General features: G+C 36.1%; 1 protein-coding gene across 1 annotated transcript; it reads right to left on the minus strand.

The window, feature by feature from the left end:
* Positions 1 to 1,107: 1,107 nt before the first annotated feature.
* On the minus strand, positions 1,108 to 12,845 carry LOC137951448 (DNA damage-binding protein 1). The gene is made up of 19 exons (XM_068798108.1): positions 12,632 to 12,845; positions 12,111 to 12,159; positions 10,888 to 10,947; positions 10,701 to 10,792; positions 10,364 to 10,415; positions 9,567 to 9,629; positions 9,362 to 9,411; positions 8,968 to 9,043; positions 7,683 to 7,892; positions 7,437 to 7,543; positions 6,796 to 6,904; positions 6,389 to 6,589; positions 6,058 to 6,273; positions 5,660 to 5,770; positions 5,206 to 5,481; positions 4,852 to 5,126; positions 3,325 to 3,679; positions 2,501 to 2,785; positions 1,108 to 1,933 (listed from the first exon to the last, which is right to left on the minus strand). The coding sequence occupies exons 1-19, from the start codon at positions 12,733 to 12,735 to the stop codon at positions 1,352 to 1,354; spliced, it is 3,273 nt and encodes a 1,090-aa protein (XP_068654209.1). The 5' UTR covers positions 12,736 to 12,845; the 3' UTR covers positions 1,108 to 1,351.
* Positions 12,846 to 15,032: the final 2,187 nt, after the last annotated feature.

The raw sequence follows: 15,032 nt of genomic DNA on the forward strand, positions 1-15,032 counted from the left end.
CAAACTGATTGGTTCAGCTGTTCACCTCGGGCTTCTGTCATCTCCACACTTTAACAAAAAACACTACATTTATTGATTTATTTAATTATATTTTCAATTCTATCACAGGTTTTCATGAAAACGATTTTTAAGGTGGGTTTAGGTTTTCATAAACCTTCCCTTAATCCAATAATTGTCTACCCCTAAGATTGGGGTATACTTGACTAATTAAAAAGAAAATAAACTCAGTTGGTAACTTATAGGAAAGGAAAACTGGTCTGATTTTTAAATATTTATTTCTTTTACGAAATAAATAATGAGAAATAATTCTAAAAAATATTGTAATAAAACTTGAATCAAATGAAACGTTGAACCGATTTTAACAAGATCCAATTATTCGTCCAGGTGTTGGCAAGTCAAGCCAGTTGGTTCAGGTGTGACCATTACCAGTTGAGTCACTCATAGAGTTATTTGCCGCACAGAGAAAAGTCCTCCATGCGACAGAGACACGGGGAAGGAAGCTTAGGGTAGGGGGCTCTTTCTCCTACACCTAAAATAAAAACACAATTTATTTTTACAACGTATCGAAAAATCCAGAAAGGCTTACCATTCCCAGAAATTGGGTGACCAAGTGACTAAAAAGTGGAGATTCCTCGAAAGGGCACTTGGGCTACGTTGTTGTCCTTCTCACGGGCACTTGGACTTTCTGATTGAACTCACACTCAAGAGTGGTTCTAGCTTCGTACCATTGGTCCTAAGAAGTAGTAAAGTCGTCAAGAAAGACAAGTCAACACATGTTGATAGAGAGAGTCCAAACCTGTTGCTTTCTGGAAACTCCGGTGACACAGTAGACACCAGAATCTTTTCCAAGACCACGTCATCCTGCTTTCTGAGAACCTGGACCTCAGAGAACTGATCAGAAAATGGTCTCTGAGAAAGAGAGAAACACAGAGATGTGATCTGAGGAAGGACTATAGCTGTCACACTAGATAAGCCTGGTCAAGCAATTCAAGCCACCCAACCGGAAGTAACACGCGGGGCTAAGTTGTGAAGAATGCAAAAGGTCATCAATGCCCCAAAAAGAGTGGATGGGATGGTCCACACATTTTGTTTTCTAGGTTCTGCACCTTGAGGAGAATTCACAATATATACATTAATACATGAATTTGTATTTTAACAGGACGAAAAAAGAACCAACCTAAAGACCTTACCCGCCCAGGTTCTAATTACACAACACCAGGCTTACAAAAACAATGATCTATCATCTCCTCATGTGAATTCTAGCCTTTGCTTTAATCCTCCATTTCCTCTTTCCTCTAGCAGATGAACACAGAGCTCATCTGTTTCTCATAGATAACCACAAACTGGGTTCTCAATGCAATCTTGTCATTTCCTCCACCCTCTTGCAGAGCTCCTCCACTGACACTCCCATCGATTTGGAGATCTCTTCCATCCTGTTCCTGCTGAGGTCAAGGAATGACTCTATTAAATCCCCATCAAGAAAATTCTTGGAATCTGAGGTTTTCTTCTCATTGTTGAATGATCTCCAATGTTCATGGCTTAGTCCCCCTACCCCCTTGATGACCTTAACCAAGTTAGACTGAAGCTTCTCCAAGAAGACATACTGATCATGGGGAAGGGATGCAATGACCCCTATCACACCATTGACAGTACCAAAGATGACAGTGGGAATTTGACCAACATCAGAATCAGGAAGGCGCATAACAAGGGACCCATGTCGGAACCTGTTTACAAATTCACCAAGGTGATACTCGCCCACCGCTTCTAGACGACCCCGTTCCTCATCAGTGGCACCATCACTGTTTTTGCGGACTGTGAAGAGATTAAAGTTATTCTCTGCCCCAAGATAGATGTCATCATCCAAGATTTCGACAGCAGACATCCAATTAGCATTATAATCACGTGCTCGCTCCTCAATCTGCCCCTCCTCATGCTGAAAGAAAGAGGCTTAACCAGTCAAACTAAGAGGCTTAACTAGTCAAACTAAGTATAGATAAATCAAAGCAATAAATATGGTTCAATACCAGACACAATCACAAACCAGTCGTAGATAAACAGATAAATGACTCATAAATCTTTTTTTTAAGAAGAAATATAAATGCATCATAAATCTAATGCATAAAAAAAATTTACTTGACATTCTAAGACAACATTAGCCATGAGACAAAAAATACACATAATATGCATGTTGTACTCTAAAATGAGCATACCCAGAAATAAAACTTGGAGTACCAGGACACTTGACAAAAAAGCAGATTACTAAATCATTTGCAGGTAACTCTTTCCCAGGACCCTTTCCCCAAGGAAAACTTGTAATTTCACAATTCAAATAATGCATAAAAAATTAATTCATATTGATTAATGCATGTATATATATATATATATATATGTTGTAGAAAATACTCTTGAGCTAAAAAAAAAATTCATTAGTGCATTTTTTAGTTATTACACAATTGGAAGTGTAGATTAAGTTAAGAGGAAGGTTAATTGGGAGATATACCTTATACATCAGGAGAGAGATTGACTTCATCAGATCACCTACTACGATGAAATCACCACGAGTTTGGACATAAAGAGCAAGTATATGTCCATGATGTCCAATCTCGGATTGCAATTCACGAGACCCATCATCACGAAGCATCCATTTGTACAACTGAATTTTCTGATTGATGGCAGCAAGTAATTTCCCATTAAATGCATTTAGCGAATATACAGCACCTTTAGTCTCCTTCTCTGTGATCAGTGATAACTTCCCATCTTCCACAAGGAAAACCAGTATCCGGCCCTATAATTATCAAGACAAACACAAAAGTAAAATAAAAATTATAAAACTGGAAAGAAATGGACTATAACAGGTCACTATGCTCATAAAATTCACAAAAAAATAAGAACAGAAGAACACATCCATACGAAATGGAAATTATGCAAGATAAAGGGGACAATTATATATATATACACATATAAAATGAGGTCAATCAAATTTTGAATATACTATAGATAGAGATCTATATAATATCTAAAAAGTGAGATACTGAAATGTATATGGGCTCAAGTTTATGCACATTAGTGCATCAATTCCAATTTAGCTGCTACATTTGGAATTAATGACATAAAATTTGTCTCTTCTACTGCTAGATTTATTTCTGTAGATGAAATCCATTTAATTTTTTTGAGTTTCTCATAATAAGATAGAGATGGTATATTGTTGAAGATATAAGAGAACAAGAGGTAATTTTGTAAGAACCGTGAATTTGGCTAGACTTGAATCCAAACTTCCTTGTCCTCATACAAATAAAATCAAAAATTACTGAAAAATGGCATTACCTTACTAGGCTCATTTTCTTCAGGTAAAACATATGCTGTACCCACACAATAATAAACATTGTTATCATCTGCGAAAGAACAGCTGATGATCGAGCAGCCACACTCATAGGCATCGAGGGGATAATTTGATATGAACTCAAAAGTTTGATCATCCAAGAGGCGCAGAAAATGGGTTTCAGATTCATCCATACTATTTGTCTGACAGTACTTTAAACTACAGATTGCAAAGGTGCGGGTTTGTTCCTGATGACAAATTCTACGAGCATACTCTCCAAGAGGAATTGAGCGGATGTGCAACTTCTGAATGTCATCAATGGTGCCAATTGTGAGCTCTCCTTCCTTTGCAATAGCAAGGCTGTTGCATATATTAAAACAAGTTGATAAACAAAACCGCAATTCATGATACTCATGATACTAAATGAAAAAAAATGTAAATTAAAAATTCCTATTGTTCACAGTTAAGAGATATTTAGCGTGATTAGCACAACTAGTCCAGTCATCACTAAGTGAACAGAAGTAACAGACACCGAGTTTAAAGCATAACCAAAAAGTTACAGCATAAACATGTGGACCAGATGAGAAGTTTGAGGTTTTCTAGCAATAGTCATTGTTTCAATTCTCTCATTTGCATACATCCTAGTCTGTGGGTTTAAAGGCTGTAGGTCCAGAGGCCATACAACCAGCTGATAACCAACCTCAACAAATAATATATTTAAAAATCCAAAAAAAATCCCTACACAAGTTCTCCTAAGCAACCTCAACAAATTCCTCTGTACAACATAAGTATTTACAGTAAAGTTTTTGTTAGTGGGAATAGTCTCACATAAACAAGTGTTAAGAAAAATTCCATGGTTATCACTTAGAAAATGGCATATAACTTAGCTAGTCATTTTGGGAAAGACTTTTTTTTTGAAAAATGGTGCATATATTGAAAACAAAGAAGAAGAATACAAACCTAATGTCGGGGGGCCTGACTCCACAACAAAATGTTGGAGAGAAATGCCCGCCTTGGCCTGGAAATCTACCAAGTGATTAGCAGATTGTGGAATTTTTTGGGAAAGACTTACTATGAGAAATCGAAGGAAGACCCCGTCCTTAGCAAGAGAGTCAATGATGTTATTTGCTGATCTATGAATGTGACTCCCATTACAAACAACATTCTTAGCTAAACCTTGAATTTCAGAAAAACAAGACCAAAAATGCCATGGGATATCTTTCTTCCACGAGCACCAACTAATTAAATTGCTGCAGATATCTTGACCATAAAAAATGAGGTTCAGCACTCTTTATATACAGGAGCCTACATCTAAGTTCCTATTGTTTTTATGGTAACAGCCATTGGAATGAACTTCTCATGTGTTACATTTCATTCAAGCAGCATAACAAAAAGAGGGGCCAACATTTTAAAAAATAACTTCCCAGTCATGTTTGCTTGATCTAAATTAACTGAAGCTAATTTTCGGAATGAAGAGTAATATATCAAAGAGAACATCAAAGCATTGGTAGAGAAACTAAAGAAGATGGTACCTGTCAGGAAAAGCAGCAGAGTTGAATGGACACATATGGCTGACTTCCTTCAAATTCACATTACTGTACAGTAACTTTTTATTGCTACTATAGATCACCGTTGGCCTATCTGATGCTGCAAATACATGCGTCGTGTTCTTGGATGTAAATGTACGCAGTGTAATAGGCTGGGTACCAAGAGAGACCTTCTTCCTATCAGACAATTCTCCAGTACTGATGTTTAAAAGGAAATTGAAAAGATGTCCATCTCCAAGGGCACAAAGTAAGTAAGAAACCTGTAAAAGAGTGAAAGAACATAAGAAGATCATGAATTTAATTAATTAAATAAGAAAAAAATAAACCTAAGCAACATACTCCTTCAAAGGTACATAGAAGAACTGAACGAGGGATGATCTCTCCACCTAGATGCTCCTTAACAATCAGATCGAGACTGGGAAGAGAGAATATCTTAACACTTATGTCTGTCCACATTCCAACTGCTGCAAGTGTACTAAAGTTAGGATTTTCACCAATGGGATTTATGTCAAGGCAAGATATCTCATATTCCAGCAGTGCATGTTTTACTTCATTCAACTTCCCATCCCCAATTTCCAGGTAGACAAGATGACCTCCACCAGTAGCCAACAACACCTACTCATTGAGAACATAAGATGGTATTTTCAATCAGCATTTGAACTCTGCAAGCAATGGAATAGAAAGAAAGATGCCACAAGGTAATTAAAGAGATTAAAATATTTCTTTAGGTACTAAATATTCACAAGTCATTTTAATAAATGAAAGTATTAAATATAAGCAACTAGATAATAACCTGACTCGCATTAGCTGTGGCAACATTAACAGAAAACCCGGAAGGGGCATGCCATTCATCCAGCTTCTCTCGAGTCATGGAACTAACTAGTCGAACAGAACTGGCAGTAACCTGAAATGTGGACCAATGATTTGCATCTGTTCAGATCAATCTTGGGCAGACACTAAATATCATAAATATGAGGATAAACGCCTCCATAAGATTGGAAGACAGCAAAGACCGCAGTCAGATCCAGAAAAGGAAAGAAATTAAAATACACAAATTTTCAATAAATGGTCATTAGGACATAGTTATGGATGTATCTAACTGACAATACAAAATATAACACTTTCACGTACATGAAAGTTCTCCTTTTAATGGGAAAAGAAATTGACTACATCAGTGCTAGGAGAACCCACCTGAACAAGCTGATTGTGGACGGCATCAGCACAAAAGAGAGTCTGTGCTTGAGAATAAAAACCCTCTATCTCAGTTTCTTCCAGCTCATCCTCAGAATTCATAGCTAAAATCCGAGTCTCACTGATAAAACTAACTACTAGAAAAGTGTCATATGGGTCGTCAGTTGAGGTTCTTAGAGACCACATCCCTTTAATCCCCTGAAGTTCCACAGATGCCTATTCAAGATAAATATAATCAGTGACAGCTCTGAAGTAGCACCAAACAACTAAAGTATATGAAATAGGAGGAGACTATAATATAGACAACTTCAAAACACATCAAAACCAAAACCTGTTCATTGATCCCAATGCCATTACGAACTATGCGAAGAGAACCATCTTTGTATGCTCCTGAGCAAGTCACAACCTGACCTTGACCTTGTCTCTCTAGGTCAACAACACAAAAGTCCACTATGGGCCCAAGATTGACATATCTTTCAAGAACTTCTACATATGAACCTTTTGCGTCAGCTTGCAGGTTTAGCTTTATGAGCTGTTATGGTCACATTGTTTAGTTCAGAATCCTATCAAAGTGTCACACCTCTTTTAAGGGGTAAAAATACAAAAGAAGTGAGAGAAAATGGAGAGAGAGAAAGCAGAGGGAACATATTTCAGGTTCTGCTATTAGTGGAGAAGTTTAAAGTGTAGATATCAGCAAGAAAAGGAAAAAAGTAACACATGCAAACCATACAAATCTACCTGTGAATCACCATAGCTGGATCCAACAAATACAAATGCATTGTCCAGATATGATATAGTTGATGCAACAGAAGTCTCACCCAACAGCTCAATTTTGAGTCCAGTTACTCTAAAACATCAGAAAACAGACCTTCAGAATTGGTATGTTTCTACTATATATGTCACACACAGAATGTATACAAAATGTTTTACTTCTTCTCTTCAACTTTTTCCAAGTCTTCTCTACATTTTTTTTTTTTATGAAAGTGCGTATATTGATAAACAAGAGGGGAATACAAACCTAGCTTTGGGGGCCTGACTCCACAACAAAGTGTTGGAGAGACACACCCGCCTTAGCCTGAGAGTCTGCTAAGTGATTAGCAGAGCATAGAATGTGGTTCCAAATACAGTTTAAACCAGAAAGTAAATTACAAATTTCATTGAACATATCCCAATGACGCCACGGGGGGTGACCATGGTTAGCACAGTCTTCTCTACATTTCTTTTTTCGCTTTTATTACAATTGACTCTTCCGAGTCTTCTCTATCTTTCTTTTCTTTTCTTAGTAAAGTTCTCAAAAACATGCAAAAGAGATGTCTAAAGGAGTACATAATAAAGCATCAATCAAATTTAAAAAGCCTTATAAAATATTATCATCCCACCTCTCTTTCTCATGGGTAATGACAAGTAGATGTAGAAGACCTGCATGGTCACTAAGCAAGTATCTGGAACCATCTGCATCAACTCTGCCATAAGCTCTAGTAATCGACTGCAAGAACATATAAGACAGATAAGTAACAGCACCAGAAAACCTTGAAGCACACTAGTCAGCTTGTAATTCATAAATTGAATCGGAAATAGACTTAACGAATAAGACTCTTGACTTTAAGTAAAGAAAGTATTATTACCGGTCTTATTGGGATTGCTTTAAATGTAGTAGTGCTGCAATAAACAATGGTTTCCTCTCCAATGATTATAACACCACCAAGAGGCATGGGAACAGGTATTAGCAAACCAGCCCCATTGTCAAGATTATTTTGTGATAATGAACCTTCAACAAAGTCTTTATCTTTGAGTGCAACTTCATAAGTTTTAATATGCCGTGCATCTTTGTTGTCCTGTAGTTAGGAAAGACAAAAAAGCACACACTTAAAACTCTTTTTTTGAAAAATAAGGCAAGAATTCAGGCATTCATTCCTATGTCATTTCTGTTGTAGTAGTAATAGCCATCATAGTCATACCAGTAGTAGTAGTAATAATACTAATGATTTCAATAATAATAAGCCAAGATAATTTTCTTCTCCACAATATCCAAGATAAATCATTCAGAGTCCAAAACAACCTTAGGATCACCACAATCTAATGGCAAGTTTATAGAATTCACCCATGTTTCATGAACTCCATACTATTATAGTTTAAACTTGTCCATGTCTGTGAATCCCAGCACTGTATTTTGAAACCTAACCATGATATTGAAAAAATATCCATTCAAGTAGCCAGTCAACTGACACTGGATATCTTCAAGATAAACTGCTGGACAGAGATTGTGACATACTCCAAAGGAAATTCAACTGCCAATTGTCAAAAACAGGCCTAGGTTTGATTGTACTTCACTCTTCTTTTTATAGTTTATACACATCATTTCAAAAAAAAAAAAATTGTCAAAAACTGGTAACGGAAAAAAAAAGTTTAAAAGCCAACATTGACTAGTCATTGCTACTACAAAGCCCATACCCGCAACATGGCTCTCAAGTCATCATTAAAACTTGTTCTCCAACTATGTTGGGTGCCTACCCACATCCTTGTCCTACTGCTGTGCCATGTATTCAAGCAATAAAATAGAAACAAATTGGATGGAAACTTGATTATTGTTAATATATTAAAAAATGATGACTAATAGACAGAAGTGTTACTCAAGAGAACACAGAATTGCCACTATTTCAATGATTAGCATTTCTATCATGACGCCCCACATATGATACTTCGAAAGCATCATAACAAAACCCCTTTCATCCACATACTCTTTGTCTTCAAAACAGCAAGGTCAATCAAGTATTAAAACTTGTACAATGAATATTCAATGGTTCAAAATAAACTTTCTCAAAATCAATAATAGGAAATATGTAAAGAAAGAAAACTAGTATCAACAAAAAATTCATAAGAACCCATAAATCAATTAAGAAAAAGGCAAACCTGATAAAGGACAACAATTGTTGGTTTCTGGCAACCATATAGAAATTTGATATCAAGAACTTGAAGCTCCTCAAGCCTGAAAGTCAATTCGAAGGGAGATTTTTGTATAGTTTTACAGAGGTGAAAAAGACAAAACAAGCATTTTAGGAAAATATCAGATCCCAATGACAAGCTAAAATGGTGAGGCAACAGGCCTCGTGAGGTCTGTGAGCTTTCTAAATATGTCAACATCCGACAAATGCTCCTTAATGCAAAGCATGCCCAGTAAAAGTGCAAGTTAACTTTAAAGCAGTAGATTCTTTTTCATATATACAAAGAAAGGTTCTTAGTTTAATTATGTTAATGAACTCCAGAAACAAAGAACCAAAGCCAGTCAGGTAGACAAGGAGAGTACCTAATATTAAATGCTTCCTTAAGTTGCCCCTTGTTATCAAAAGGAATAACCTGATAGCCTCAAATAGGTCAACTAGTCAATACATAAAATTTCGTGGAACTTTACATACTGGAAACACAGCAGATATACTGAGCTATTCCAACAAGATGAAAATCAAAGAAGCAAAAATTACAATAAATAAAATCATCCAAAAAAGGCTTCATACCTTAAAAAGCCCATCATAAAGATGGAGACCGATCAATCTACAGTCAGGATCAATTATGCCAATCTACAAAGGAAACAGAAGTCATACTTCACGTTCAACATGAGAGAAGAGAGGGTATCCTCTTTGCTCCAACTACTTATAGATAATTTAGAAGCAGAAATAACTTTTTTTTTATTTTTCTATAAGTAAGGTAGAATATATGCAACAACAAAAGAGGAGCAATCATACAGCTCGATGGTAAAGATAGTGCGGTAAATAAAATAATCAATTATGCTGGTCCGATGGGCATTGCCGATTCTAATACTGTTGAAGTTACTGCTCTACTGTTCGGCCTCCAAATTTTCAGGGATCGTCTCTATGGCAAGTTAATCATTGAAGGCGACTCGAAGACAGTTATTAGTTGGTGTTCCAAAGACAACTTCTCCCCTTGGCGCCACTGGCCCATCACTGATAGTATTGTTGACATTGTATCTTCTATACATTAAAATTGGAATCTCATTCCTAGATCAGCCAACTCTTTGGCAGATAAATTGGCAAAATTCGGAACTTCCCAGCGATCTCTCATTGTTTGGTAAGGCTTCCCTCCTTTGTAATATGCTCTTTTGAGCTTTTATCTTAATAAAAATTAGCATCATTTAAAAAAAAAATAATAATAATCAATTGCTTTTTTCAAGAACTACATTTTTTTTTTTCTTTTGAAATAGAGGAACTACATCTTTTTTTTTCTTTTGAAATAGAGGAACTACATCTTTCATATTAGTAGCAGTATTAGAAAAACTTAAACAGACACAACCTACCTGTCCATTGTCAGTAGCGCGACCAATACGATCCGAAACATCTCCCATTGCTCTAAATATCACAAAAGGTACACAAGTCACTATAAATGCCATATATGTTCACTGACAAAAAAATGATTGTTTTGATAAACAAATTTCAGAATGCCTCACAGATTTTCAGATAGCACAGTAAAGATCAATATATAATACAAGTAATCAAACTCCCTAACTGAGAAACGTGCTAAACAGTAATATTGTCAAACAGTTGTGCCCAGTTCTCTTATAGAGCATATAAGAGACATGTCCAAGTAAAACGCAAAAAAATAAAAGAACTGTGTATTCTATCTGAAGCCCAGACCTTGTTATAAGCTCTGAAGTCTCTGCATCCCATTGAAGAACACAAAACTTGTATCTTTCAGTAGCAATAAACAAAAGGTCTTGTGCTTCACCCTGGGAAGATACCAAGCAAAGAGACAACAGCAACAAACAGTTAAAGAAAAAGATCACATGGAAAGTCAGTAAATGCCCAAAGATGGGAGACTAACATGAGGACGAAAAAGCTCAAGTGTGGCAATTCTTCCATATATCGGAACATCCAGCATAGGCTGCAAGCACAACACACCCATTTCATGTTAAAAGCTTTTACTATAAATCCAAATCCCCACAAGACAGCCAGAAAACAACTGGAAAGTGATTTAAAGTGATTTTTACTCTATAAAAATATACATATCCCATGAAACAAATATTAGAGAAAGGCATCATGTTTTGCTAGGGAAAGTGAATGGCTCGATCCTTTATAAAAATAAAAGAAAAGCTTGGAGTTTTTTGAATGACAACCGTCCAATAGTGCTTTAAACTTAAATGAATTAGCTCCCCTGAAGCATTCATTTCTTATTTAACTAATCAAGTAGGAAGTAGGACTATGCTGCAAAATCACAACAAGTGACTCAGTTGTATTGTCTTAGCAGAAACAGTTATTTCTTATTTGGAAGGCAGACAATGAGTACCGTTTTTAGACACATACACCGCACCCTACAACCTCGTGACTTGAACCTAAGACCTCTAATTAGATACTCCCCCATGTGAAGAGCAAAAGGCACAATCAGAACACCAATGTCATAAAAGTTCAAGGATTAATAGCAGCTGAGTTTTGCTTATAAGCTCAAGTTCTAACCGTACACAAACTGCAATTATAAAAAGGGGCTGACCGTTCAAATGAGAGATAAATTCAATGGTTCTTTTTAGGGAAGTAATTGAACAGTATTTTTCCCAGCCCTCTTTCTTCTCGAGATTTGCCTCGAACTTTTCATCCTTGTCTTGAAAAATCTACTCCAAAATCAGAAAACCTCAGAACTGGATAAAGCCAGGCAGTTAGAAAGAACTCGCTCCAACAATTTTGTATCTTCAGTAGGTAAGTCATTGATCAAAAGCCAAAGGAATTCCCAAAATGTTCCCACAGTGGACAACACAAAACCGTTATAACCATCAGCCTCAATAAGCAGGACAGAGCCATTGAGGTCAACATCCTCCTTTATTGTCAAATGTAGCTTTAAAAACTGAAATGGACTAGTCACATGGATATAAACCAATAACGTAGAGTACAAAACACTACATAACCGATGCCGTATCCAGAAAAGGTCTGATCAGCACACTAGCAAAGCGACATAGTGGTCTCTCTCCTTTGAAGCAATACAAATAAGCCAAATAACGAATCAACGAAAATAAATGGACCATTTACAAGCAACATAAAATAAGCATATTTTCATACCTGTAAACCCTGAGGCGTGAGCAAATGAATCTCGATCCGAGTGCATTTTCTGAAACCACATAACACCTAATTAAAAAGATTTCAAAACTCGAGCACGTCAAAAAATTAACAGCTTCAATAAACTACGATAGAGAACAACTTGAATAGTTTTGACAAACAAACTCCATAAACGAGTCAAAAGAATTGCGCAATCCAATCATCAAAAGAACCGATCGATCCGTGCTCTCAAACACGGCAGAACAAACCCGCTTAAAAGGTTATATGTCATAAAACGAGAAGAAATACGACAAAGGAAGCAAATTCACACGCTTTCCTATTGATTGCAGTGATAACAAGCCAAAAAAAATCGAACTTCCGCCCCTAAAATGAACAAAACCCTGAGATAAACCCCAACAAAGGACATAGACTGAAAAAAAAAAAAAAAAAAAAAAGTATAATGCTATTCTCATTGTTCAGAACCAAAAGTTGTAACTCAAAACTAAAACAACCACGATCGAAGAGAGAAAAGAAATCTTTCTTACGCTATTATGAGATTGAGTTCTTGCGCGCTAGTGAAATTGCCGACACAAGAATGTGTAACATTTGTAGGCTTATGAGCAGTTACAACATAGTTCCATACACTCATCTTCGATATTCTGACTCTCGCAACAGTTCTCTCTCTCCCTTCTTCCTCCCTTATTGTGCAGAGAAGGAAGAGTCTTCTCAATCTTACTCTCGCTCCGACAACCAAGTGTGCTCTGGCCACCGCGCGGCAAAACTGCTGACACAGCCGATGGATATAAGAGGAGGTAGCGGAGCCCTCGCAAATTTACAACGTTGACTGCTCTGTGCTCTTTCACGAAAAGGCTGTAGCCTGTAAGAGAGAATGACCCGAGTCGTAACCGGCGAGGGCCGCGAGGCTACAGTAGCCAGATGGCTCAGGATAGTAACCGTGGACATTGCGACAACTCTACAAACCAGGCATTACCTATCATGATGTATGTTGTTCCTCTAAATTATTCAGTAATAAGTGTAATAGAATTTGTAACTAAAATTACATTATTTGTGATCAACTAAATATCCTAATTCAAAAAATCTTAGAAAAATATTAAAATTATTATATTTTTAAAAAAAAAAATCAGTATTTAGAAAACTTCTCCGAAAAAGTATATTCTAAAAAAAGTTAATAAAAATAAAATAATAATCAAATTCTCGTTTTCATTAACTATTTTCGGGAATAATAATAATCAAATTCTTATTTTATTTTCTTTTCCATGAGGTTCCAAACAGACCCCAAGTCCAATGGGACAGCCTCCCCCGTTAGGAGTTCATCAATGGCCAAGCAATAAAAACGTATCTCACAGTGGGAGGAGGTCCTCCACAGTCGATGAGATACTCTGAAATTGTCATTTAATAGAGCTTTTGGAAATATTTTCACATTCATTATCCAAAAAATAATGAGAGCATTTGTTCAAATGTTTATGGTTTTGAATACTTCATTGAAATGAATTTCTCCATCCACAACATTTTTCTTGATTTGCTGATCTGATCACCATTGGCGTTTCTCTTAGAGCCCAAATCCACCACCTTCACGCACCATACCCACTTAATATTTTCTCAAGAATAGCTTAAGAGCTGCATCAAGCTTCTGAAACTTGGTCTAAAGTATGAGATATGATTAAACTCTGAAATCTACCTCTCAGAGAAATAGTTAGCTAAATTGTTTGAAGCTGTTACAACTCTTAATTCTTCTACTTTTTCCCCATTTTCCTTCTCTCCGTTACCTCTCATACCTGTTGGAATTATGGTTTCAAATATATTGTTTATAAAATAAAATTACCATGATTCATATAGTGTGGGGCCCACTTTTAGATGTTTTATCATTAGATATTCAGTACAGGGAATAATGGCCAGCACATCCACCTGTAGAGGTAGATTAAATGGGTGCATTGACTTAGTGGACACATCCCTTGGGAATAAGGAGATGTGTCTCTCTTGAGGGGATGTATCTCTCCTGAGAGGATGTATCTCTTCTAAAAGGACGTGTCCTTATGAATAGTCATTAGTGTCACACCCTTTGAAAATTTATAAATTCCTCCATGGTCTTACAAGTGAGGCTAAGGCTATTTGCACACCCAGTCTGGCCGAACGGGAGTAAGTTTATCGCTTGTAAACGAATTATAAAAGGTTATCTTGTGCACTTCAAGTTCTATTTATATTCTTCAAGATGAAAGGTATGCTCTCTTTATTCTTCTTATTTCAATTCTATGATATATGTATGGTTTTCATGATAATGGAATTATGGAGGATTTAATATCTATTTTCTATGATGTTTATATTATTATTAGACATCAAGTCTAACAAATACAAGTGATCAATGCCTTCGCTGGTATCATAGAGATAAATTATAGGTTTCTATATTTTTCCATAATTGTTTTTGGATTTTTTGGCTATTTATTTGTGAATGGAAATAAGTCTAGTTTAGGCTTATTGGGTTCAAGCGCCGCAGGTGGGCCTGCCAATGCGCGGGCTGCTGTGCAGGCTTGTGCGATCCGGGTCGGTAATGACCCAGAACCATAAACCAAACCGGATTTTTAGTAACATAATGAACCAGAACGTGTTTTAAGAGTTTATTTTTACCTAGAATTGTATTTTGAATAGGATTTTCATGTTATTTGGCTATTTGAAGTATTTATAATTAGTTTTATTGCATGCCTTGTTATATATTTATGTATTTGTATGTGAAATTAACTTAATTATATAATTTGCAAAATCCCCAAAGGGTAATGAATTTTGTATAAATTAAATTAATTTTATGAGTGTTTATTTTGAGTATAATTTGTTTTATGAGTTATACTAATTTTATTATATGATTAGCAAAATCCCCAAAGGGTAATGCGAATTGTATAATTAGATTAGTATGTTGTAAATTAATTCATATGA

The sequence above is a fragment of the Aristolochia californica genome, unplaced genomic scaffold (genome assembly GCF_029961685.1).
Source record: "Aristolochia californica isolate CCGP_79_NKW_82.1479 unplaced genomic scaffold, dmAriCali1.0.hap1 SCAF_15, whole genome shotgun sequence".
Classification (NCBI taxonomy): domain Eukaryota; kingdom Viridiplantae; phylum Streptophyta; class Magnoliopsida; order Piperales; family Aristolochiaceae; genus Aristolochia; species Aristolochia californica.